Source organism: Heliangelus exortis, chromosome 6 (assembly GCF_036169615.1).
Source record: "Heliangelus exortis chromosome 6, bHelExo1.hap1, whole genome shotgun sequence".
NCBI lineage: Eukaryota > Metazoa > Chordata > Aves > Apodiformes > Trochilidae > Heliangelus > Heliangelus exortis.
Genome location: NC_092427.1, coordinates 22730321 through 22757166, shown reverse-complemented (window position 1 = coordinate 22757166; position 26846 = coordinate 22730321). Strand labels below are relative to the sequence as shown.

General features: G+C 36.2%; 1 protein-coding gene across 2 annotated transcripts in view; it reads right to left on the bottom strand.

Moving 5' to 3' along the window:
- The window catches only part of PDE1A (phosphodiesterase 1A), a 175478-nt gene that overhangs the window by 123622 nt on the left and 25010 nt on the right, over nt 1–26846 (bottom strand). The window contains exons 1-2 of one of the 2 annotated variants that reach the window (XM_071747190.1): nt 25408–25666; nt 24586–24699 (exon numbers count right to left, since the gene is read on the bottom strand). In XM_071747190.1, coding sequence (XP_071603291.1) covers nt 24586–24689 — 104 coding nt within the window. In that variant the 5' untranslated portion in view covers nt 24690–24699; nt 25408–25666. Of the gene's footprint in view, nt 1–24585; nt 24700–25407; nt 25667–26846 lie in introns of those variants that run through there. The other variant, XM_071747188.1, reaches the window with a different exon arrangement.

The following is a 26846-nucleotide window of genomic DNA, read 5'->3' as shown; positions in this document are numbered from 1 at the left end:
TAGCCAAGTAGAAAATTTTTAATTATGTTATTGTGGAATTTATAATTAAACGGGGAGATCTGTTACATTTATTAATGCTACTCTGCTACTACCTTGACAAGCTAGGATTGGAATTAACATTTTCAAGATAACAATATCCAATCCAGTAAAACAATGCATAACAGATAACACCACATGTATCATAAACCCATGTTTTTGTAGAAGGTGTCCCATGGGGAACATCAAGCATTTACTGGCTGTGCTATTATCAAAAGTTTATTATGTTGTCTTCTACTCTGGTTTTGAACATTCAGACCAGATCACTTGGTATAAGAATTAAATTAATGCATATAGTAAAAAACAATACAAAACATACATAGTCATGTATGTTACTCCTAACTAGCCAACACAGCCAAAGCTGAGCACACTTAACATGACCAGTTGGAATAGGTCCTAGTTAATCAGAAATAAAAGAAATGCAATTTGAGATGGCCTTAGCAAGGAACTATTTCTATTTCTTTAAAGAAACAGGGTTTAGTGGATCTTGAAGTAAACCCATGGGAAAACAAATTCTTCACTGAATTTTAACCATTTTCCACAACAAGACCTTGGATAACATCTGTCAGATGTCCTTCTAGAAATACCAGTGAAGCTCACTCTTCTATGTAAGAACAGCATGAGCCATGAAGCTGCTAAACAGTCCTCCACCCAGCTTGTGTCCTGGTTCCAGAGGGATGGGATAAAATTGTTATACTGACCTGAGACCATCCAGGACTGTGAATATGGCAGTAATTTGGAGTGGCAGTGCTTGTGAGGAGGAGAGGGTGGGTCAGGTGGCCCAAATGGACCTATTGCAGTCCATGATGCTGTGCTGCCTGTCATGGTTTCCTCTGTTGCTGCTGTCTTCCTCCCTCCTGTTTTCTTGCTAGAGGAGAACACTGTTCACCAAGACAGATTTCCTTCCCCTGCCTCCCTGAGCAGGACTGGCTTGGCTCATCCAGGGGTTTTTGTGGTCTGCCACTGGGATCCTGGACTCAGAAACCACCTGTGAGATTTCACTGATGAGAACCCACTGATTGGAATTCTCTTTGCCTCAAAGTCAATTTAAAAGTGAATAAAGGTGGCACCAGGAAGGAGATAAGAACTGATTGCTGGGTGGAGACACCCCCTCCTCCCTTTTTCCTGAGGGCCAGCCTTCTCCCTCTTTTGCCTGGCAACATATTCCCCATGCCTTCACAGGGGTCTATCACTTTGCTTGTGTCAATTGTCAAATAAAAGTTTATGCTTGCACCTGACCCTTGCTGGTTGGACTTTGTTCTTGTGGATCAAAACCAACAACAACAACATGTAATGTTACTCTGAACTGTATCACCACCCTCTGCACCTGAGTTCAGTTTGGGACTTTTCATGTCAAGAAGTAATTACCAACTGAGGAGACAGGGTTCTTCAACTGTATATGCATTTATATCTTTGAATATCTTTACATATTTGCATATATTTCTGTAATTCACCATCACCATTATTGTTAATATTTATTATTTTATTAAAGCTAATCTAAGCATTTTTTCCAACCTTAAAGTCTCTCTTCCTTGGTTTTTTATTTTCCCCTGGGAGGGTGGTGAGGCTATAACAGAGACCATCTGTCACCCAGTTATTGGCTAGAAGTGTGACAGCCTGTTGGCAGCACTGCTATAGCTCAGAAACAGGAACACTACAGAGAATAGCCAGTAGGACCACCAGACAGCTCAGAACAGGGCTCTTAGCATCTTGTCTTTTCTGACTCTTTGACTGAGATAACCAAGCATGGGTCAAATCAGCCTTTTAATTGCCAGTGTTCACCTGCCAATGCTCTGTGCTTCACTGCAAAGGATGCAGAGGAAGCTTCCGCATTTTTCTGGTACTGCTGCTCAGTTTCTGGAGGCACTGCTTGGGTTCAGGTAAGTCTTGTGTTCAGACTGAGACAGCTACTCCTGTATAGCAATTTTATTTGAAGTAACCCACAAGATTTATTGCAAGGCCACTACAGTAAGTTAAAGACTTCAAATTCAATGACATAGAATGATTCTGGTTTGGTACAGTGAATTATTTCACCCTCCAGATGCATACAGTCAAGAAAGTACTTAACAATGATTAGTATTTAAATACCATATGAAATGAAACATGTTATAATTAGTGAGTATATGACAGGTCCTAAAATATAATTGTTCATTTAACAGCCTTTGTCACAGAGTATTTGAGATATTTATAAACCTGGCTTTCACCCTGACACTATACATGCAAGCATCTGTGCTCACATGACTTCTGTCAGGTAAAATGTCAATGATGACTAAGAATTTTTCTCACTTAGATCAATGCTATTTAGTTAACCCTTTATCCATATTTAATTATATGAAATCTCAATCTTTGACTCTGAGGAAATTATTCTTTCAGTAATTTTGTAGAGACCAGCTCAAAAACATAATTAAGAAAAACATTTCACAAAAACATAAAGCCTAAGGAAAATGTCAAGGGCTACTCTGGTCAACTCTGCCAAATTTGTTTTAGTATGATCATTTTTAGAAAAGAAACACAAGGAAGACCATGGAGATGCCAGGAATATATCTATATAAAATCAATTTTTTTTCTATTTCTGATAATATGTCTTCTCTACTCCTGTGTTAATCACTGCTTTGTGATTTGGACTTACCTGGTTTGGGGAACCATATCTTAGAGGAGGGATTCAGAGGGAGTTCAGTGACTGTGCAGAGCAGAAGCTCATGTTACAGAGCCAGATGGGAATGAATAGAGGGAATTAGTCTTCCAAGTGGCTCAGGGTATGAAAAGCAAGAAAAGTGACTGAAAGAAGGAAGCCATTAAAAGCTCCCAGAGAGCTAAGGTTTTAATTTAATTAGATTTGATTTAATTTACTCTTTAATTGCAGATTTAAATAGTACTTCGTAGATCTCTTCCAGTAATGGCTGCAGCAGTGAGAAAGAAAGCCAGAAAGTAAGTTTAGGTTTCAGAATGACCGGTTCTGATGCACTTCAGGTATCAATGTTTTCCTGTTAGATCAGACAAGGAGACCAACTATGAAACTGTACAGTAGATGATGAAGACAATTACATCTAACCTAAAACTGAAAATTTAAAAAATGCAAACACATATCACTGGAAAGAGTGAAAAGTGGGAGACCTAATCACTCCTTAACACAAACATGCAGTCTGACTTTCTGAAAACAAAACCAAACCCAAACACATTACAGCAGTGACCTGAGACAAATATCTCAATGATACTACTGATACTACAGGTCTTCACCTGTTAAGATTTGCAAATAAAGAATATTTTGCACTTCAGGTTCACATAGTGAACATTAAAAAGGGTAAAAAAACCTCTCAAGAAGAACACTGTGTTGGCCATGCAGAGCAACATTGCAACTAACAGAAAAAATACAAGCCAAGATATTGACCAGGGTTTGGAAAGAGAAGCACAAACAGCAGAGGTTAGATAACCATGACAGTGTTCCTAAGTGCTAGCACAGATTGCATCTCTCAGCATGGTATTTTACCTGTTTTGTAAATGCAGGAGACTGCTGACTTTTGTTCAAGTTCGTGATTGCCTCCTGGATCCTTTTCTGCAGGATTGCAGCAAGCCAGTTCTTCCCTGTCCTGTGTTTGTACAGCTAATTACTGTTGCCCAAATGTTGTAAAAGTCTGGAATTTGCACTGTATTTTTGCACGACAAATATAATTTTGAATTCTAATTTTGTTCTTACTGTATTTGCAGATCTTGCTGTAAGTTAATAATCCTCCAAACTATAGAACAAAAACCTTTGCACTTCAGAGCCTTTGCACTTCTACACCTTTCTATTCTAATAACAGACCTTTGATAACTTTGCCAAATGTCGTTTCCAGACAATGTATAATTCTTAGAAAGTTCATCTGAGCTCTAAAAGAATATGGATATGTTTCCCAAGGAATCATAGAACAAAAGTGGTGATGAAGCAAGTCACTGTATTCATTTACAGTGATTACAGCAGAGGAAAAAACAAGTGTAAAAGACAAAGACACTACACAGCGACCAGATCCAACTCACAATTCTAATTTCAGACAATTAGTATCTAAAGCATCCATTCAAATTCACAGGAAAACATTCCTACATTGGTAATTGTTGTAAGCAATCAGCCTTCCTCAGACTCCATCTAAAATGCTGTCGACAAGTTAAATGTAAATTGGATAAAAACCAATTTCAACAACTCTAAGAAACCACCTTGGAATCTACATGAATCTTGAGTTCTAAGGACATTATCTTCACTGTTTTTCTTAGATTATTGTAAAATTATGATGTTGAAGTGACATTTGAATGCATAGAAGATATCTTTGATTCCAAGTTACAGAGATCTAGCTTGTTACTACTGTTACTGCACAAAACCTTTTAAGCTTATTCCATATTAATGGTGGAAGCTGATCTCTCCACAGAATGTCCATTGTTAAGTGAAATGAGTGGCATTTAGAACAGATTAATGGCAAGAATAACCTGGTTATTTTTCCTTCACGTACAAATGTAAACAGTGTGAACTGATAGATAAGACTCTGGGCAGGGACCTAAAAGCCCTGAGCTTTTGATTGACTGACCTTGGACAGGTCACTTTTAACTCAGACTGCTGAAGTTTCAACAGTGTGAGCTGGTGAAATTTTTTCCCTTCAAAAGGTGCTTTGCCTTTTATGGACTAAGATTCTTTATCAGAACTAGGTATTCTTCCTTTTCATTTCAGTGGCTTTGTAGGAGGAGCTTCTTCTGAAACCCCTTTCCTATGCAGCAATATCCAGCAATATCTTTTTCATCCCTCGGATGTATCAGGTGCCCTAGTCTCATAGTTTTGTCAATTTGTGAACAGGTAACACGATTTCTTACTAGCACTTGCCACAGATTTATTATGTCCTTTGGTATAAGCCCTAGGGAACTGCTTTAAGGGGGAAAAAAGGCAAATATCAACTACTTCTCAGGGTTTCTGCTTTGTTCCAAAACTACACTTACTGTTGGAATACTGCAGCAATTTCCTGCTGGTACTTTGATCCAAGAACATCATGAGCTATGCAGGTGGTTTCTGTCACACTGTCAGTCATATTTTTGACAGATTTTGAGCCTGCAAAATATTCCCTGATAAATTTCTTAATGTGATCTGTGCCAAGAAAGGAAAACTTATGTTCTGCCAGCTTGCTGCCAAACCCTGGATATGATATCAGAGTTTTACTCAGTCAGTAATGCAAATAAAACTTCAAATTATACTAAGAAATACTTGAGAACCTTGTAGAAGAATTCCACTACACTTGACCAGGCTCACTAAGCCAGAGTTAATATTGGTTTAATATGAAAATTATTATATTTATAATTGTTATAGTCACAGTCATTATATTGGTTTTAATATAAAAAATACCCTTTGTTATGTCTGGAGTTCAGCAAATCTACCTATTATCTCCCATCAGCACAATGCAATCTTTCAAGTTAAGCAACACTGTAATGCAAGAACAGCATCTGTCTATAATTCCCTGACCAAGGAGGGTTATCCTGTTTCAGATTCTTAAGGGTCTCTTTACTAACATCTTCCTCTTTGAGTAGGAGTAGTAAGGAATAGTTCTGAAGCTTCAGAAGTCAGCCTCATACAGGTTGCCTGGAGGAAAGTTCAAGGACATAACTATTCTGGACTCTCAAAACCATGCAGAAATATAGAAGGTGACCATTACCCTTTCCAGCTAATTAGTCTAATGGAAATTTAAATCTACCCTAATCTCTAGCACTTTTTCACACTATGAAATTGTGAAAGGCAAATCCATACAAGTCTAAATTGAATATCACAATGCACAAAATATTCATTTATTTTCCATATGTAAAAATACTGACATGTCTACATTTTGTCACAGCCCTCTTAGACAATATATTCACTAATTCTAAAGCTGAATCCTACTTTGAAATCCTGTTTTGCCCTAAGATAATTCATCAGCAGCTAAGCATGGTGACTGAAGGAGTTTAGGGGATAATGTGAGTCAGAACTATTCCTATGCTCATCAACTCTGGGAATTTAAGGTCTTCTCCCTTACTACTTCCCTCAAAGTAATTTCCTCCTCCCTTTTACCTCTCTGAAAATTTCTCCAGTTACATCCCATTTGATTCCTCTATTTTCAGTAGCATTCCAGGATGACACCTGTTTTGAGAAGGCTTTGATTGCAATACACAACTATATAATGTCACAGGTCAACTCACAGTTGAGTGCCAAAGGATCCAGCAAATAAAGGTTTCTTATTGTACCTAATCTTCCTGGGTATGAATAGAGCTCAGGTGACATGCAAAAATAAATGCTGAAATACTAAAGAGTAGCATTTAGTGGTTAGGTAAAGATTTTTCAGTAACAACTTGGAAAAATTTCCATACACTAAAATATTTTTAAACAATGTATTTTAAACATTTGTGTGCTGTGACAGTACTCAGAATTCCCAGTGGTAGATAAAGACATCATTGTACCAGTTGTTATACAGACAGAACAAATGCTGATTGCTACCCCAAAGATCTCACAAAGTTATCTGAGAAATCAGTACACTGATACGTTATCAAGTCTGAATTTTGTTTGAAACTTCCAGAATGATTCTGCATCCCACAGTAGTTGCTTATAGGCAGAATAAATTATGCTTTGAGTCATTTTTATAAAATTCAAAATACAGAGAAATAACAACTATACCTTGTTAAAACATGATTCCTTCTTTGATCCTAATTGCCAGGGAGCATCTATAGGAGCAAAGCTAAGAGTGGTTTGCTTAAAACAGAATAAATAAATACACAAACTGAATACTAAACATAAACACTGAATCACTAGCTAAGAGGTTTCCCATTTCAGCAGTCAGTTTCCAATAAAGACAAACACAATAACTAAACCAGCTGAAATGCTTTCATTTGTATAGCTGCTTCCCTGACCTCAGCATATACCATTTTTACACACTTCTTGCAGGTTATTCTAAAGGAAGGCAGCCCTGAGAGTCCTGGAGATCAGTACCATTTCCTAACTTTCTGAACTTGCAGTAATATTTAGACAATTTTAAAGGGTCCAAACAGATGATGAATGGTGATTGCAGTGATAATGACACTTGCCAGGAAGTGATGAAGCATTTCATACTCTCTTGCTCATCTTATTTGAAAACTAAAACCTTGGCACCTATCCTTTTTTTTATTTTAGCAGATCTCCAAAAAGCTGCAGCATACTTTTCTAGACCAATGGTTAAAACAGATGCACAGAAAAAATGTAACAAGAAAACAACTGATCAAGGAAGAGAAAAAGAATGGAAGAAAAGTCAACGACAACAGAAGTCCAGGAATTTCTAGACATTTGGTCTGAGGCTCTACTTAGACTCCTAGAGTATTAAGCTTTCCACACTTGTATGGAGAGAAAAAATGGAATAAATTTCTAGAAAAGGTGTTGAACAAGAACTAAGAGGAGTTTTAAGCTATGGGATATGATGAAAGAGATGCAGAATCCAGTTACATATAAATGGATCTGAGAAGAAGAGAATGTTGAGTTTATTTCTTGTGATACATTGATACTTCAGTGAAATATTTAGTGCTACATTCATGTCTGAGCAGAATCTTATAAAGATGGTATTTGTCAACATCACATATCAAGGCAAGACTATCCAAAAGTGCCTTAAAGTCCTTGTTTTAGTTTCCATCACAAGGTAGAGACTGAGTATTTAAACCCTAATTACTTTCTAGAGGTCCAGCCTTCACTTCTCCATTAAAAAAATTAAATTAAGAATTAAAAAAATTAAATCTGTCACTCCTGAGCAGTTTCTTAAGTCCTGCACACAGCTATGCTCTTCATAGAGGTAAACCAGAACACTTTGATTTAGAAGAGTTAAACGAAAGCAAAGGAGCATTTTCAGGTTTATTCAGTTATGGCATTAATGGACAAGTAGAATCAGCAATATGTTTTGAAATGGAATAAGAAACAAGAAAAATTTCCTCTTCGTGCTTTTTCTCAAAGCCTTTGAACATAGAGAGATGCCTGGTGAACATTTGGTTTGAAAACTTTCACACTCATGTTCTCCAACAGCCACTGAAAAAAAAGGCTTAGAAGTAGCAGGCAGCATTGGTTGATTTTTCCATGTGCTGATCTGACAAAAAGTGATTAGAAAGTTCAACCATCTGCTCCTGACCCTGACCTAAAAAGAAATAAAAAAAAAAAAGCTTTCTTGGAGTAGCAGTAAATGATAAATAAAATTAAGACCGGAAACCTATACATTCACATATTATTTCACATTTAATTCACATTTAATTGCTCAGGCCTTGCATTTAAATTCTGGGGGTGTTTTTCTGCTACTCAGTTTTTTGCATTCCATCACACTGGTCAGACAGTGTTTGGCTCCCAGGAAGAAGATCACTAAAGCTAAGTCAGAAGCCTGGAACCCAAAAAACCCAGAAAATAATGCCTAGAAACCTACAAAATGCATACAAAATTTTTAGTTGCCACAGCATAAATAACAATAGCAACAAATGCTTATAAGGATAGAACTTGTACATGAGCTTATCTTCCTGCTTTTTTTTTTTCCTCTTTTTGCAAGGAAATGTTTTGCTGTGAGATCCTGCATTAGCAAATTCTATCTTAAAAGTAGAGACTGACTTACCATTTTTTGATGCATCCTTAGTTTCTAATTTTTATCTGAAGTATTCATGCTATGGTGTATTTTTTTTTATTATTCCTGTGTGTTTTCCTGCTACTCAGTATGAGTCTAACACTATTTGAATTTGTAAAACAGAGAAATATCCAAAATTACTATAAAAAGTATATTTAAAATTTACTATAACTTTCAAAAACTTGGATGAGACTGTCTCCATCCCCTCAAATACATTTTTTTTGCAGTATACTGCTACTTCTAAAGATTATTCTTGCATTTTTTTTAAGTATAACATTAATTTCTTTCTCCACAATTTCTGAGGGCCAATTTCTGTTGATGTGAAAAGATATTTGTGTATCTAACCTCATATATCTACATGCTCTAAAGCATTCAGGTTCACCTAAGTAACAACATATGAAAAAGTAGCAGTCAAATTTGACAGGTATTTTGAAGGAAAAAATATCACTATTATTAAAATGAATTTTCATCCATATATACATATGTTCAACCATGAAAAAAATTAAATATTTATTCTATTTTATCAGCCAAAAGCATAGTTACATAAAAATCAGCAAAAAGGAGTTAATAACTTTCTCTGCTACATGAAGGCAAGCATGCTTATCATGACATTTACACCTACTCAGATATTCATCTGGGAAAATCATATTGACAGCTTAGTACTTGAAGCCATCATTGTTCACAGACACATATAATTAATAGCTAGACAGTAATGAGATGTAAGTCTACTTGTAAGTATGCAGAGGGTGAAAGGTTGTGGTGCACCTGCATGTATCCACTATAAAAATTCCTTGTTGCAAAGACTGTCCATGTTAGCAAACCAGAACAAATCAAATTAAAATACCATTTTTCTGTGAACTCTGTCTAGAGCTACTTTTAAAGGCTGGCCACTATCCAGAATGCCACAATCCATTTGTAGGTTGGGGGGGAGAAGGTGAGGAGAGGTTTCAGGACTTGTTCTCCCTGTGTAACCTCATCTTTAACTCAACACCACTCCCAAGACTTTGCAAGGTGGACTTGAGCACATCCCATCACAACCAATCACCTGAACAAAAATAATTTGTCTGGGGCTCTTACTCAGTTCACAGATGAGCTTGTAGCATAAAATATCAAAAAAGTAAAAGATTCATGAACTTGCTAAGCTCTAAACAGTTTACTGTCCAGTAATAAATCTATAGAATTTAATATTTCTTATGGGACATAGAATTTAGCTTTTAATCAGTTTTATCAGTGACTCTGGAGTTCTGAGGCCTCAGAAGTCAGTCAAGAGAAATAAAGTCTCATGCATCTGTATACTGGGGAAACTGAATAATCAAAAACCACAGAGGCAAAGAGGAGTAGAGATGAGGAGAATTCAATATAGCTTTCCAGTCAAGTGATTTGGTAAGTTGGTTTTGCTACTGTTGGGATAAATCCCCTTAAAATGAAAAGCCAGCACAGAAATCAAATATAATCCTGCAGATACTGGAATTTTTTAGAGTGCACAGCCCTCAGCTATAGCCCTCACCATGTATCATCTCCAACTCCACTACACTGCAGCTCCAACTCACAGCTCTGTATGTATGGTTGGATGCATCAAGAAACAACAGTAGTCAGAGAGATGTCTCATGGTGGTAACATGACTAACACTTTCTTTCTTATCTAAAGCAAAATATTAGACATGATAATAAAACATGGTAATTTTCATTAATATGTATTTCATATTTCCAAAATGTTTTCCTTTTTCCATTTTTTTGCTCTTGAACATTCCTTTCAAATACCTTTTCAATATTTTTGTTCTTGCAAAGAAACAGCACCAAAAAACGTGTATTTTCCAAAGCCCTATTAACATTTTTTTAACCTGATATATATTAGGCTTACTTACCAGATTTGGCTGTTGAAGAAGTCCCTTAAGATTACCAGTCATTCATATTACTTTATCCTCTTTTTATGAGAGGTGCTGTTAAAAGAAACTCTCTTGCTAGCACACACAGTGACATAGCTAAATTGAAATTAAACTGAAACTAAATTGAAACTAAAAATTAAGCCTTTGTTCTTGGTCAGGTACTCGTCCACACTCTTGTTCTGAGAACAAAAGGTATTTGTTTAACAGCCCCAGATACATTAAAGTTTTTTGTGCTACTAGAGCTCAAAGAACTGGTTGAAATGTCTGAGAAGTTGTCTGATTGCCATGTATATAGACAGGATAAACAACAGAACCATAATGAACCACAGCAGAGGAGAAACATAACATTAACAAGAATGTGCAACAATGACCTAATTTATACCAAATAACTAAGGTGAATATAGGACTTCACAGTCTAATCATTCTGTGAGGAGCAGGACAAAAAACCATTGATTATTGTTTTGAAGTGGAAGGGAACGTGAGAGTATTATTTGATTTCATTCTTTAGAAGCTGATTGAACAAATTGCTCTCAGTACAGAGGAGGAGAGAGATGGGGGGTAGGGAAGCAGGAAAGTGAAAATTGAGCCTTTCAGTTTAGCTTGAGTGAAAAGCACCTTAAACATCAAGAAGCTTTGCCCATCACAGAATTTCTTAACACTAATTAATTAATGTTGAGGGAGAATTTTTTAATATCATTTGGTCAGTTTTGCTAGAACAAACCCGCTTAGTACAGAGTCAAGAGAACCTGCAATCATGTCAGGATTTCATGTTGTATTGAAGTGACTAAATACAGCAGGAATAGAACATCTTTCAGCAAAAATGGAGTGGGATGACAACCCACTCCATAAATATGGCTGCCATCTACCTTTTAGACAATTTTTTCAGACATTAATAGGAAGAGAATAAAATAACACATTTAGAAACAAAAACAAGTGCATAACCTTGAAAGGAAGTTAATGGTTTTTGTGATAGGAAAAAAACCACTCCTTTTTCTCTGCTCCTTTCTCTTTGTGAGTAGTGCTCTGGGAGTGGTACCAGTACATCTTGCTGTCCCGTTTCTATGAAAAAAATCCTTGTGCAAGTTCATTCTTGATTAAGTTATCATGGTGCCAAGCAAATGTAAAACACTTTCCTTGTGCTTGTCAGTTTCAGTGAAGGAAAATCTTTTTTATAATATTTAGAGATTTTGTTTCTAAATACACCAGTTTCAGCAGAGAATTAATATTTGACCCAGACTCTGAAAATTCATTCCCACTCCATGGCACATCTATTATTCCTTCCCTGTGCCAATAAACCAGATCCTTGACATTATCTGTATTCCTACAAACAATCTGGACTAAAGGTAACTCCCCAGTCAAAAAAAGAGTGGGGAAGAGAGGAGAAACTACCTTGACTATTAAAGCAAGAACATGTTGTTACATCCAAAATGGAATTGATAACTTCTGGTGTTTTTTTTTTTTTTCCTACAGCGTAAATGTGGCATTTTTATTCTTACCTTCCATTGGAGTACAAGTGACTGCAGAGCTGTTATAATTTTATAAACACATCACCATAATTGGTAGTATATCACTGTTTATTTTCATTTTCATAATTCGTTTACAGAGACAAGACAATCTGGGTAGCTGCAATTACATAGGTAAGTATGATGCTTTTTGGATAATGAAATTCAAAAAATTAACCTACATTTGCTCATTAGCAGTCTACTTTTGTACAGAGACAGGTTACTGAGTAAAACATCTTTTTTCCATGGATAAGTTCTGAGCTTACCTTTTTACACATGAAGGAATGGCAGCCTCTAGACTCAAAATGTTCGGAATGGCTTCCAGTGTTAATTAGGAAGAGAAGCATAGGGAAACTGTAGTATTTGTGATGGCAAGAGACATTTTGTAACATGGTAATAATGCAAAAGAAAAGAGTTCTCTCAATGGGGAAGGCTGGATTTAATCATGAAGTGAAGCAACAAATGCTTTTGTGTTTCTGACACTTTCCTCTGAGGCAACTCAGCAGGGAAAAAACAAAATTTCTAACTTTTATTTATTATCAACTTTCAGCAGTGCTGAGTGTATAGTGAGAAGCATTCAGCTACCTATAGAAAATTCAAGTACAACATTTACAATTTAGTCACTTAATGTGTCCCATACTTCTACTGTTATACCTTATACTGTACAATACTCTGCATATCATGCTATCTGAATGCTGCACTAGAGAAGACTGCAAGACTTGTTTAAAGTGGGGGTGGCATTTGATAAAAGTATCCCTTCCCTTCTGTCTCTCCCTTGCTCCCTGTTCCCATCCTCTAAATTGCTACGGATAAACTGCTAAAATAAAATTTTAGATTATGCTGTCCAGCTGTTTTTTCTTCACCCTTTTAACTCCTCTCATCTGCACAGTCCAAGTTTCACACTTGGATTAAACGTGGTGAGATCTATTTGTGATGATCATAACACAAATTACAATCTGCTGATTTTATTATTAAAAATAAATTTAATGACAAACTGGGATGCAATCAAGTTCATGGGAGCTGAGGAGCCCATCCTTAGTTTGTCTACCCAGAAAAACAGGGCTCATCAGTGAGAGTGGGCAAAAATCCAAAATTTTAGCAATAAATAGCAAATTTGATGCAATCTGTTTCTGTGTTACTATAATAGCTTCAGCCAAGTGATAGACAAAGGGAGGTAAACATGTTTCTTTCCTTTGGAAGAATGATTGGGGGGAAAAAAAAAGAAAAGAAGAAAACAAAAAAGGAAAAAAAACCAAACCAAAACACCACCAAACAAAAAAACGAGAGAAAGCTTAATTCTTGTCATATCAGGTGACTTCTCACTTGGAAATTAAGAAAAGAAGAATCACATTCAGTAACTAATATTACGAAATATTGTGTTCTTTTGTCACAATAAAGCAAATCTGTTCTGAGATCGCATTTATTCTGTTGTAATTCAATAGCCTTCAATTATACCAGTGTGAGATGAGAACCAGGCTAATTTAATTAAATTATGGACTTGGTGGAGAAATCACAGTCTGAAGTTCTCTGGTCTATGCTCCATGGACATCAACTGTATCATGTTAATTATGCCACAAAAACTATTACATACCTTTCTTCCTCATTCAAAAACCCCAAACCTCTTTCACACTGTCCATTTCAAAAAACTCTGTAGTCAAGCACCCTATTTTACCTAAAGGAACAAAGTGAATGCTGGATCTTATATTTCCTTACATTTGTGAACTGTAGTCTCACAAAGCTACAAGATTTTCAGATCTTTCAGATTGAACCACACAGTCCCAGTACAGCCAGGACTTGGAGAGCCTAATGGGTTGGATAAAAGCAAGCAGGACCCATAGCTGGGCCATGAAGTACCTTTGCTGAGACACAGAAGTATGCAGAAGCATGCAGCTGCCCTTTAGTTAGAATCAGCTATTAGTTTTCAGAAGTGAAGCATCACATGGAGTTTTTTGCACTCATGCCCATGTAAAAGGCTGGAACTGGTCCCGTACATGTGGTGGTCTGCCAACTTTAGTAAGGCATGGGTGCCAGATAAACACAGATTTAATATAGTTTGTACAGTTTAGAAAAATTTCAATTTCATGCCAGGAGTATGATCATAATGTTAGACATTGTCAAATTATAAGAATGCATTTTAGTGTGAGAAATCACATCTGTTGTCACTTTACATTGCCATTACAGAGCTTTGCACAGTATCTTTCTGAGTCTATTTCAATGTAGAGTCACCATACATAAAGCTGCAATACTGTTTTTCTTTACTGGGAGTGAAAGGAACACAGCTAATCTCTAAAACACCGATGAATTCTACCTTTTCATCAAGAATATTGCCCTTTAAATCTTCCTTTATTGAAGTTGATGTCTTAAAGTATAAAGTTTCATTCTATTCCCTTGATCATTCAAACTAAGCATGTCTTGAGATTACATTTAACATCTAAAGATAAATGTTGAAAAGTATTTAAAAAATAATTTCTGTAACAGTCATGTTTCCCTAGATAGTAATTAGATTCAAGGACTCCACAACTTCTGAGTCCTCATCTCCCATACCTATTTTTGCACTTAACTGATGATAAAAATGTTCTGAACTTTCAAACTAAAAGGTTTTACTTAAAAATCATAGGAAATTCCATAATTTCGTTAACTCAGTGTCACCATTTGAAGAGGAGGAACTAAAGAAGGAGGGCTTTTGGACTCTGAGAGGGGCAGATGCAAAGGGAGGGATCTATTCTCTCCCATTTCCTGCCAAACTCTATAAAGATTGGGAAAGTCAGCAGCTCTGCCCTCTTTTCTTCCCACTTCCTCCTGGCTGTGCTGCTGCCCTTTACCACCAGCTCACCCCATGCTATCTATTGGGTTGTATAAATATATATACATATATATATATAGTTGTATCTATTTGATACTTTACCCTTTATGTTATTGCCTTTCTCTTGTGTTAGTAAATCTGTATCCAATTGTTTTCAGTTTCCAACTTAGTCTCCCATTTTTATTCCCCTTTTATCTTCCCTTGGGGGCAGGTGGTATGGAGAGGAATTCTGTCCTAGGTTTGTAGTCCACACAAACTGCTAAGCTGTGACACTTGTTATCCACTCTTTACATTTTGTGTTCGTCTTATATGTGAACACAAGGATATTTTTAAGCTACCCAGAGCAGCATTCTGGATACAGCCCTTTGTCATAAAGAAAAGATCAGAGCTAGAAGGGTAAATTTGACCTCATGGTAAACCAAGATTGACTCTTTCATGTATCCAGAACTAACCTAATATTTTTCATTTCTTACAAAAAGATCATCTGACATAACCCACTTAGCAGCAGAGAGTTACTAAGTATGCATTGTTCTTTTTTGTAATTACAAAGCCAGAAAACTGATGAATTACACAGGTTCAGAAATGTTCTGAACCAAAGTATTCTGAAGCTTTTGTGTCTGCTTACTTTTACACATAATATATTTATACATTTCTAGAACATTGAGGATATTTTAGCAAGCAAATGGAGAGAGAAACCTTTTTTGATGTGCAGCTCATACAAGGCAGACAATGGCAAACCAAACCACTGAGCTAAGATTAAGTGTAGTATGATTCTGTGTATCCTCAAGAGAACAACTAAAAATAGAACTAAACATTTCCCTCTTGGAGGCAAAGCTTCCTCACAATTATCACTGAACTATATACATGTGTATCTTATTAACATTCTTCATTTTGATATGTCTTTAACAAATATTTTTTAGCATTTCTAGAGAAACAAGAAATCTGTCTCCTTAGGAAGGAACTTCAAAGTCAAAAGGTCCAAATGAGCCAAAGTTTTTAATCTATGGGATTTTAAGTAAAGAACTTTTAACAAAAATATAATAATAATACTTTAAACAAAATTTACATAAACCAGAAAGTATCTAGGAGAAATAAACTTGAGAAGTATAAAATTTTTTCACTCCTTTTACATTTAACAGTGCTGCTTTTCCTTCCAAGTTATTAACTTGGGCTTGTAACCAACCAAAGTTTTACTGAAAATAAATAAATAAATAAATAAAAATTTTAAAATTCCTGATGTATTTTTCTGTAAAACACATTTAGAAAACTGTATGTACACACACATAGAATAAATAGTCATAGGTAAATTAATTTGAAGTCTCATTTTTGTTCCAGTTACTTAGAAGTAAGACCAATAATGTCTGTTCAAGAGAGATGTAATACTAAAATAGAGTTTACTTGTCACAACAGTATATTACAGGGAATAATAAAAATCCATAAAATTCAATCTTTTTCTAGATGAGCTGAAAATAATTAAATCAATTGGCCAGTAATTTTCTAATTGCACTTTTTCATTGCTTGATTATGCAGTTTACTTTTCTCATTAAATTGTATCTATCTGACAGATACTATTCAGCTGGATTGCTCAGAGCTGTGCTTCTTTGTGCTCTAATATTTGGCAGCACAGGGACCAGAACCACCACTTTCCAAATAGCCTGTTTACTGCGACCTCAGTTTATGGCCTTGGAAGCAGAAAAAGTCAAAAGGAGATGGAGAATCAAATTTTTTAAAAGACATTTCAGAATTGTCATTCTCCTGAGGACTTCATTTTGGTGTCTTTTTTCAAAGTTTTTAAATGTATTTCATTTTCTTCAGAACAGGAGGAATTCAGCATTCCAGCCCACCCTAATGGAAATCAATGTCAATGATGTAACACTCTTTGCAGAACTGTTGCCTATGCACCAGAAAATAACACACTGATGATAAGAAGAGACTCTCAGTAGGGACAACCACTTGCAGCTCCAGCTAAGCCTGGCATGTTTGGCATCTCTACCAAAAAAGTGTCTCACTTATCTTGACTGAATTTATCTGGGGCTAGGAAAGACACCGATGTTAATAAAAATTTTTCAGTTTAGAGGAATGAATTTCAAGCCCTCGTCAAGCTTTTAATTCAAAGGAAAAAGAAAGCTACTAAATGTGGTTAATTGGTGTCAGAAGTATTAACAAAAAAAAAACCCAAAACAAAACAAACAAACAAAAAAAAAGACAAAAAATAAACTAGTCAAAGCAAACGGTAAATAAAAATGCAAAGCATAAAATTGCAGGTAAGCGTGATACCAGATCTTGATTCTTCAATAAATTCTTCAGACAACTTAGCAGAAAAACCAACAGCAATAATATTTCATTTCAATTTTCCCAGGCAGAAAAAGAGTTCTGTATTTGAGATGAACAAAATAAAGAAGTAAATACTAGCCAGTAGTCTGTTCTTTAGTGTCTTTCTGACATAAATTACACTAACAGTGAACAATTCAAATATAAGTGCCTCCAAACACTATTTATCAGAGAAATTCACAACAATTAAATGTCTGGGTAATATTTATGGAGGCTACTTGTTTCCTGAGGGCGCCAAAAGTCTGGAGAAGGGTTGGGTCAAAAAACCAGCAGCCAATGTCAAACAATAGATAACGTAATGCAAGCACTTTCATAGACAAACATCTTCCTTTGGATCTCTCTTTGTTAAATAACACTGCACCAATTAATATCTGCATTATGCTTGGAAGGCTGCACTGCTGGAATGCAACAGCCTCTAAAGCTGAAAAACTCATTAAATAAATAGCAACAAAACCAGACAAAAGTGCTGAGTGACTATGATTATAAACATTTAGTTATGCCACCATGCAGAAGCCAGGAGATCAGTGGGGGAGACTTGTGAAAAACACATTCCCTTTGTAAAAAACAAACAAACAAACAAAAAAACCACCCTTAGAGTGATATCTGTAGAACTACTACAGATTCCAGAGAAATTAATGTTTGCCTCACATTTTTCTATTCTTCAGCAGATGATACCTCCAGGTACGCCGGTTTGTCTGGCAGGTCTAAAATCAGATGTATTTGCATAAATCACCAGAGAAGCAACTTAGAAATTTTTGATTTTTTTTTTTTCCTTTGACATTTTATGACACTGACTCAGATGAGTGTTATTTCTTTTACTCATTCCAAAGAGCTCATATTAAATACCATTACTTTCCTTCTTCCTTGTACAAACCATAAACAGCACAATGGTAACTAATGAGTATTCATTCTTAGGGCATTCAGGTCAAGAAGAATAAACTTTTAATACAGCAGTTTTTAATACAGCAGTTTTCCTTTTTAATTGGAGACATCCAAATTATTGCCAGTGGTGGCAAAGAGCTTTATACAGCAATGGCAATCAAGGGGCTTTGGGGGGTAAGTTCCAGTTCTGTAACTGCTAGCTATAGATTTCCTAGCAGGTGATTAGCATCTCACTGACTCAGGTGAGATGCAAACATGTTATTACAATTTTCTTGAATTAGCAAAAGTATACAACACTGGTTTATACTGACTTTCTTTCAGATCTGCTTTCTGGTGGCTAGAGGAGCACAGATGTTATCTGATGAATCATAAAACTCTAGTGATGTGGGCAATACTTGATCTTCATAAAATCTCCTAGTTCAAAGTTAACTTTTCAAAAATATTGGAATTAAATTGAACCCTCAGGACAAGTTCATATTGGATCGATACTTTCTGTCATGTTTTGATCCTATACCAGGCACCCAAGAAAAGGATTTACAGTATTAAAGAATAAAGCACTTAAAAATATAATTGTTTTGTTGGAGAGCTGCTCAAGCTGGATCATCTCCCTTCACTTTAACTTCAGATATTTCTACCCTCAGACAACTTCCTCTGTTTTAAGGATGTAATTAGGCATGTAAACACTGAACACATCCAACCTAGAACTGACTGAAGTTTAAAATTATGGCAGAGGTTAAAAATGCCATTATGGGTTATTTTTAACTAAGCAGAATTCTCTGCACAGCATCAAACCCAGTCATACTAGAGCAGCTAAAATAGCATGGAGACAGCAATGAGAGTTGCAAGAATGAATCTTGGGCAACAACTTAATATATGATGGCTGCTGAAAAAAGTCATCTTTAAGGGACTTTGTAACTGACAAACCTTGGCTCACAGCAGACCAGTTTGGAAATCACTTTTCTAGCAGAATCCACCAGAATAAATTCAATGAGCCATGTTAAAATCTTTTTACTTCTACTTAAGAAATTGCATACAGGGGCAAATAGTCAGATCACCCAGTGAATAACTCACGTGCTCCTTTCAGATCACTGTTCCTGAGTCACAGACTACTTCACCATCAGCTGCAGCTTTTAACAGATACTAAATGCCTTCAGTACCTCAACATAAGTCTAAACAGATTTCTAAAAGAAAAAGGGAAGCTGGGCAGAAAGCTTGCATCTTTAGTCTGCACCATTGCCTGACTAATTGTAAAGCTTCTTGGACCATGTAAACTGAGTCACTTCATTGCCAGCCATACCTTCATCACTGATTACTCATTTTCTGTTCAGCTTCCCTTCACCAAGACAGAATTCAATTCCCTCTCTTACTGTAGTCACAACTGCTCAGTTTTCTCTATCTCCTCAGTTATATTAAAGAATTGACTTTATATGATCACCTTTATAGCTCCTCTCCATGAGGCCTTATTTTAAAGTAAGTTCCATAAATTACATTGGTGACTACAGTATGGTAACACTGGTAACACTGGGGGTCTTGCTACCATACAGTAAATCCTAAATCTTTTTAGCCTTGGTTTTCTAATAGCCTCCAGTAAATGGCAAAGGAAACAATTGTAATTGTTCTAGCCCTCCTCAAGAAATTATATCAGGAGTAAACCAGACTTGATGGCAAATGCAAACAAAATGGAATTGTCCTAAATGCTTGGTTAACTCCTAAATTATTATTTTGACATTGCACAGGAAAACTTCTCTCAGGTGCTGTTTTTATGAACTTGAGGTTATGTTTCTCCTTCAGCTGGATGAAGTCAATGCCTATTTTTATAATAACTTCCACAAGTAACTGTGTAATTTCAGTATTTAAGCATTTGCATCTTTCCAACTCCATATAATTATCCAGACAAGCCTATCCAGATACTTTGACTTCACAAGTTGAGGTGGAGCAGAAGCTGCTCCACATGGGAGGGCAGTATGAACTCTGAACCAATAACTGAGAAACTGCTAATGGTTTTGTGGCGTGCTTCAGTGTTCATCAGCTAAACTGGAGAATGAAGTTTTTGAAAGAAACATTTATAATAATTGGTCAGTCTGAAGGGCAAACAAGGGCCCCTGCACAAGTAGCTGGCAGGAGTTCAAAATAGGAGCAAAGTAATTATTTGTGTAGTGGATTATACACAGCCTCTTTCTAGGCAGAGATCTGACTTGAACATTTATAAACTAAATTGTCACAGAAAGCATCTTTTAGGAAGTCTTTAAAGTGTTTGATGTAGCATAAGTAGATTCAGAAACCTAAGCTAAATAAGAATACAGAAATATGAGACTCATTTAATTGCTATTTATCAGTCAGCTGCATAAAATGTTATCTTATTTCCTTTGCAATGGTCTTAGATAAAATACTTAATATTAATTGGAAGCACATGTGAGAGGTGTTTGTACACATGTAAAGTCTTTCAAACGGGGAGTTTTATTATCCTATATTATTTAGAAAGTCTGCGAGCTGTAAAGACATGCTCCTGCTATTCTTAGTGATATCATAGGCAAATTATAGCTTGTGCCCCACTCCCTCGATTTGCAATCATTTCTATAAGCACAGCAATTCACCTACCCATAGTAAACTGGAGGATTAGCATTTACTCTAATCTATCAAAAGCACTGATATGTGCCAGAAATTGCAGGAAAAAAATCTAGTATGAACCAGAAAATTAATTCTGTGTCTTGTGTACGCGATAATAATGGAAATATCTTTCTAATAACAGTATCGTTAATGTAATATGACTGGATAAAAAGAGTTCTCCAAATTGTTAATAGTAGGCTACTGAAATATCGATAGTTACTGAAAATTCTAACACTTATCATCTTATAAAATTAATTAGACACATATTTTTAAGTTACAAAGTTATAATTATAAATTTTTACCTTGACTGCTCAGGTACAAAACAGACTTCCTTTCAAAATCAAAAGAAGCCATTCATAATTTATAAAGGAACTCTTACTGTAATTGTGACACTAATGGGATACATATCAATCAACAGCTAAATTATTATATGATTTCTTCAATTTCCTGTTCAGAGCATTTCTGAAATGATATTTGACAAATATCAGATTTAATTATACTTAAATTCCCTTTATAAATAGTTGTAATTTGGATTTCTCTTAACCACTTAAGATTTTCCTTTAAAGAAAAGTTCTCACATTAGGAAAAATTACAAAAATAGGTGACATTAAAAGTAAAAACTACTTGAACTGTATATCAATTTGTTTGTAATGTAGTTAGCAGTGACAGTTTCTATCTCACCATTTTTTATCATAGTTATTAATCTGTAATTTCAGCTCTTTTCCTTTATTTCTCCCTTCTGCCAAAATTGGGGTATATTATGTTGGATGTGAAGGCAAAAGTAGCTTATGCTTTTTCTCAAATCTCTTTTGTCATCTAAATGAGTTTTAGGTCAGTGATGGCAATAACAAACATTCTCTCTTTAAATCAGTAACAATTACATGTAGGATCCTATTCTCACAGCATGTGAACTCCAAACCACAGACTCCTGGGACCTTGGATTTTAAATTTTCCATTCAGAGATTTTCTGGCCTTTTAAAGACAATTCTAGCAAACATGTATCTGTATGAAAAGTAAGTTATTTTCTCACTAATGAATTCAAAGCTCAGAAATGGAATTCATCCCTAATACTAGATTCAAGAGTGGTGGGGATACAAGAAGCTACTTGCATACTTATAAAATAAGATAGGGGGTAGAGGGAGCACCTGACTGTTCTGTGGTTGACATTGAGTGAAGTAGCAGACAGCCAAAGTACACCGTAAACAGAAAGCAATTAATTTCTTCTTGTCAGATAATAATCTTTTTGCTTATAGCATTGATGCAATTGCAATTAAAAAAAAAAATAAAGTTGGCTTTTCACTTGCCATGCAGAAAGCAGCTCTTCACTGTAGGGCTATATGGATCTGAGGAAAATTAGATATGTTTTTCATTTTATTGAAAACATCCAAGCCTCCATCACAGGACTGAGGGACAGCATTAGGTTAGCAAGCCCATAGAGTAGAAAACCTGGAGAAAGGCCTTCATTCAAGCTTCCAAAATACCCATCTTTTCTTACTGAGCATGCAAATAAGGATTTTCATTTCTCTTTAAGCATAAGCAACTCAAGTACCTTATTGAACAGTCTGCATTTTCAAAAGTATTTAAAAAAAACAACAAAACAATAACAAAAATACTCTAAGATATATGAGGTTAAATGTATACAGAATTCTGCAGCCAAATCCATAAATAAATGTCTATTATGTGAAAAGCTGAAATGCCAACAGAAAATAAAAGCTCATTTAAAGGACAGACCTGTTATGCAGCCTTTAAACACTACCCAGATGGTTATCTAAATGAAATTCAGTTTTCTTACAGAAATAATACCTTCTTGCAAGAAGATAATAAGCATTCCCAACTGGCAAAATATCACAGAACTGCACTGGAATCACATGTACACATTGGAGAAAACTGTAGGCCTGTGGACTCTATCAGCAAGAACAGATTCAGCTTCACAATTCATACCATGTCTCAGCTTCAGAGTATATATACTACTGTATACTACTTTAAAAATTTGATAATATGGCTTCTTATATATTTGGTTTCATGAACAGTTCCCATTCCTAAGATGAAACAATTCTCCTAACCTAAAATTGGCAGAAGAATTCTTCCCAAATCAGATTAACCATGACAGTCCCACTTATCTGTCTCTCTCCCCTACCACATACAAACATAGTTCTACTTTGATATCTGTGCATCAGCAAAATAAATCCATGCTTATACTGCCAGCTAAGCAGAGGTCTGCTCTGAAAAATTCAACTCTTCGAATTTTCCCCATACAGTATTCATAATATCGACTACTCAGTGATTTCCAATGATTAAAATGAAATAATTGGGAACTCTGAAGAAGCTGAGCACATAGCTAATGACGTAACCTGTTTCTCTTAAATACAAATATTTTAGCAGTATCTTGTCCTGTAGTCTCAACAGTCATGAGGTCGGCACCAATCAAAAAGGTGCACAGATTTCAAAGGCTTATTTTCCACTTGATTTTGATACATCATGAACTCTGGTTATTCTTGTAAGTACTCCTAAAGAAGTATGAATCCTATTTCCTGGAGCTGCTGTACAGAGTGTCACTGTTTAGTTATTTACCTTGGTTAGTTTAATAGAACCATTCCAGAGGCAGCTGAAAGGAAATGTTTCATCCTAAGAGCCTGGTAATAACAGAGAACTTACAGAACAAACAAAAGCAGCAGCTTAGACCCTACACACATGGAAGTCTGCACAAACTGACAGAGATCTCTCACAGTGTAACTTGGAGGCAAGTTGTGTGGCATCAGGAAGCGATCAAAAGATTTGTTCTCTTACGTACACTTTGGGATTTCTATGATTGTTCCCAAAGTCCATAACCTCAAGTACATCATCGTCAGATTCATCACGGACTGATGAGAGGATTCAGAGCAAATACTCAAAAGTATCACAGAGAAGTTCCAATAAATCCTTGGTCATGACAGAGAAGCGACTCTATATGAAACAAACAAAGTTCTTGAACAAATGCAGATGGTGGCAACTCCCTTTCTCACAGCCAGCTTGAACATCCCCAGATACATGGGGGAAACAGGCAGTACCATAGCCAATGCATCCAGTAATGTCAGCAAGTAACCCGTTTCCCTTCAACAGATAAGGCACTATATGGCATCTGTGTAATGCCTTTAGAAACTTGTATTTCAAATATTTCCAGCAAAAATAATAGTGCCATTTCCTTGCTTCCAAAGCAATAAATATAAAATATTTCTTTATAACACCCTGACATCAGCTTCCAGAACAGAAAACCAGACAAATACTTAAAAGGAGGTGTTGAAGTTAAAAGGGTTTAGAGCACGTTAGTTTGGCGGAGTTTCTCACTGACAAATTGCAGATGTTTATTTACTGATCTGCACCAAATGAATACACTGAAAACTGCATTTGAGAGGAGCAAATTAGACACAGCAAGTGCATAGTGGCCCCTTCAAATAGTCCTTCAGTCAGGTTTTAGCATTACTGAGCACCGTAATAACTGACAAAAAACCAGAGATATTGCATCTTCCTAATAGCTAATCACTTTTTAATACAGACCTCTTTACCTGCACTCTCAAAGGCAAAGTATTGATATTTCCTATGGAAATGCAATAATATACTTTCCCATATATACTGACAGGAATGATGAAACAGCTCCAGCAATAGTGATTCTGAAAATACTATTTACAAAATCATATCGGAGCTATGGAAGTGTCAAGCTGAAAGGACTTACCTGCATTTCAATTTGGATAATAACTCTCAGTACTTATCTTTTCAATGAGGGTAATAATCTTTTAAAGAGTCTAGCATTACTCTAAATACCACCAAACAGGAGAATGATGGAAAGCAAATACTATTTGGAGCATTGAGATAACCCTCCTTTTTTGCTAATTAGTCATTTTAACAACAGATGAAAACAATCTTTCCCAGGGAACAGAACAAAAGCCAAGGAGAGAAGTTACTCACATTCCTTTGAGCCGTTGCCACATTTTCTCTGCATGTCCTCCTATTTGATACTTTATAGAGGTCCTTTCCAGCTCCTGAGTTGTTTCTGTTGCTCGAGCCCCCATCGTTATTGTCCTACAGCAATACAATTACAGTCAGGCTCAGCAGCAAGTACAAGCATTCTTTAGTCCACTACAAATGTCAGAAGATCCACGCATGTTAGGCAGTAGCTGCTGTCGTATCAAAACATCAGAATTAGAACAGCTGAGGGTTGATCCTGCCTGAATTGCTATTCACTTTGATAGACAAATCCACTTCCTCCCCTCCCTCCCAAGCACAGTGCAAATACACACAGCTCCTCTGACCTCACAAGTATAATCCATAGGGGTGAGCCAGCTCCTATACTACTGACTGCTCAAGCTCCTTCCTCGTGCGCTTTTTCTGCTGTAGGAACACGCACACAAGCACAAAATATGCCTTAAGATGGACTGTAATTCATTCCAATGCAGGATAAATGTGAAGGGCTTTAACAATCCAGAAGAAAAGCTGATTTCTGCTCTGCAGGTTGAAGGAACAGGCTGCAATAGGAACGCAGATGGTAGAAGCCAGTATCAGCCACATCACCCTACAAAAAGAGTGAGTGCTCAAATGCCAGAGCTTTTCTCTCTTTAGCTGATCCTGAATTTATTCTTAATGAATAAATATCTACCAGCCTCTCAGTAAAAATATTACTGTAAAAGGGCTAAGTCAGTAGTGAAGACATGCAGAAATCCCTGCAGAAGAGAAATCAGAGAGCTCTACAGGTTGTTATTGAAGGAATACGCTGTAATGATGACTATTCACCTTCTCCTAGCAACTCCTCTCAGTAGGTATCTGTCAATTTAACTGGTGGAAAGCGCAGCAGCTGCGAGCCAGCCTGCTCAAGCGAATCCTTCGGGACAGCAGCATGTGTGTGTGTCAAAATCTGATGCTGAACCCTTTGTGTCTGAAAGCAAAAAAACAACTAAGTGCATGCAAATGCTAAAAGGGTTGATGACTAAGTGGTATGTCAGCCATGCAGCAGATTGCCAGCTCTGCCTTTCAAGTGCAAACCTAAGAACCTAGCTGTACAGTGAAAGCTGGGTTTTGGAGGGGGAAAAAGAGAGGATTCCCTTGCTGCTTGCTTAGCCACAGACTTAGAGTTTTCAAAGCAGTGCCTGGGCTCTGTAAATAGCACCTGTCTTGTTTGGTGAGTCAGCAACAAGCTTCATTTGTGAAGCAGCAGGCAAATAATCAAATATAGCACAGGCTTATCTCAGTGATCATGTTTGTTTCAATTAGAGTAAGAGCTGTGCAAGAAACCAGGCAAGAGGGGTGTGCCAAGGAGTAAATATTCAACCTTTGCCAGATACTGATGTCACTATCAGCTGGGAAAAGGGTCGTTGGATCCACAATGGAATAGTGAGGATGAGTGTCCTTGGAAACTGGCTGGAAGGAGCCTAAGGGTAGGAGATGCATTTCTCAGTATGGCTTTAACTAGGCAGCTTTATCTGTGTTAATGCCATGATGTGAGATGATGAGAGGTCCTCATCTGATGAAACTGGCAGAAGTGGATAATATCATTAAGTACTCGGAATCTTAGAGAAAAAATAAAAAGAGGCTCACTGCTTTGAAATAATTCCAACACTTCAGAATTTCCTAATCGATTTTCTTTCTCTAGGATACCTCTTATGCACATTGCAGATTTAAAATATACTGTACGAGAGCTATATGCCATTTTGAGATGTGTCCTTTACACACTCATTTCAGGTGGATAACTAAATAGTATATCTCATTTATTTATATGGATTTAACACATGCAAAATTTTAAACTGGTATTAATTCACAGATTTTCACAGAATTATTCCTGAATCAGAAATGTGTCAGTGCCATAAAACTCACAAGCAATGTCTGAAAAACAGTCACTCAATACTGACACTTCTTAAAGTTTTCAAATAACATCATAAGACAACAGTGAAGAAATGCAGCTGTTTATTCAAAAATTATGATCTATTTGAGTCACCACAGCATTAGTATCTTTGAAACTTCACTGAAACACCACTCAAAAGCTTTCAAACTTTTGGCTCCTGTTTATGTATGGAGTCCAACTAAAGTTTGTAAGAAAAAGTATACAAATATCCTCCCATGGAATAACTTATGAAAATGTCTCACACTAATCTGGATTCTTCCCCACACTTTAACTGCCAGAAATGTGAAGGAACACAAAGAAATTAAATATTTATACAAACCACATAAACCTTCAG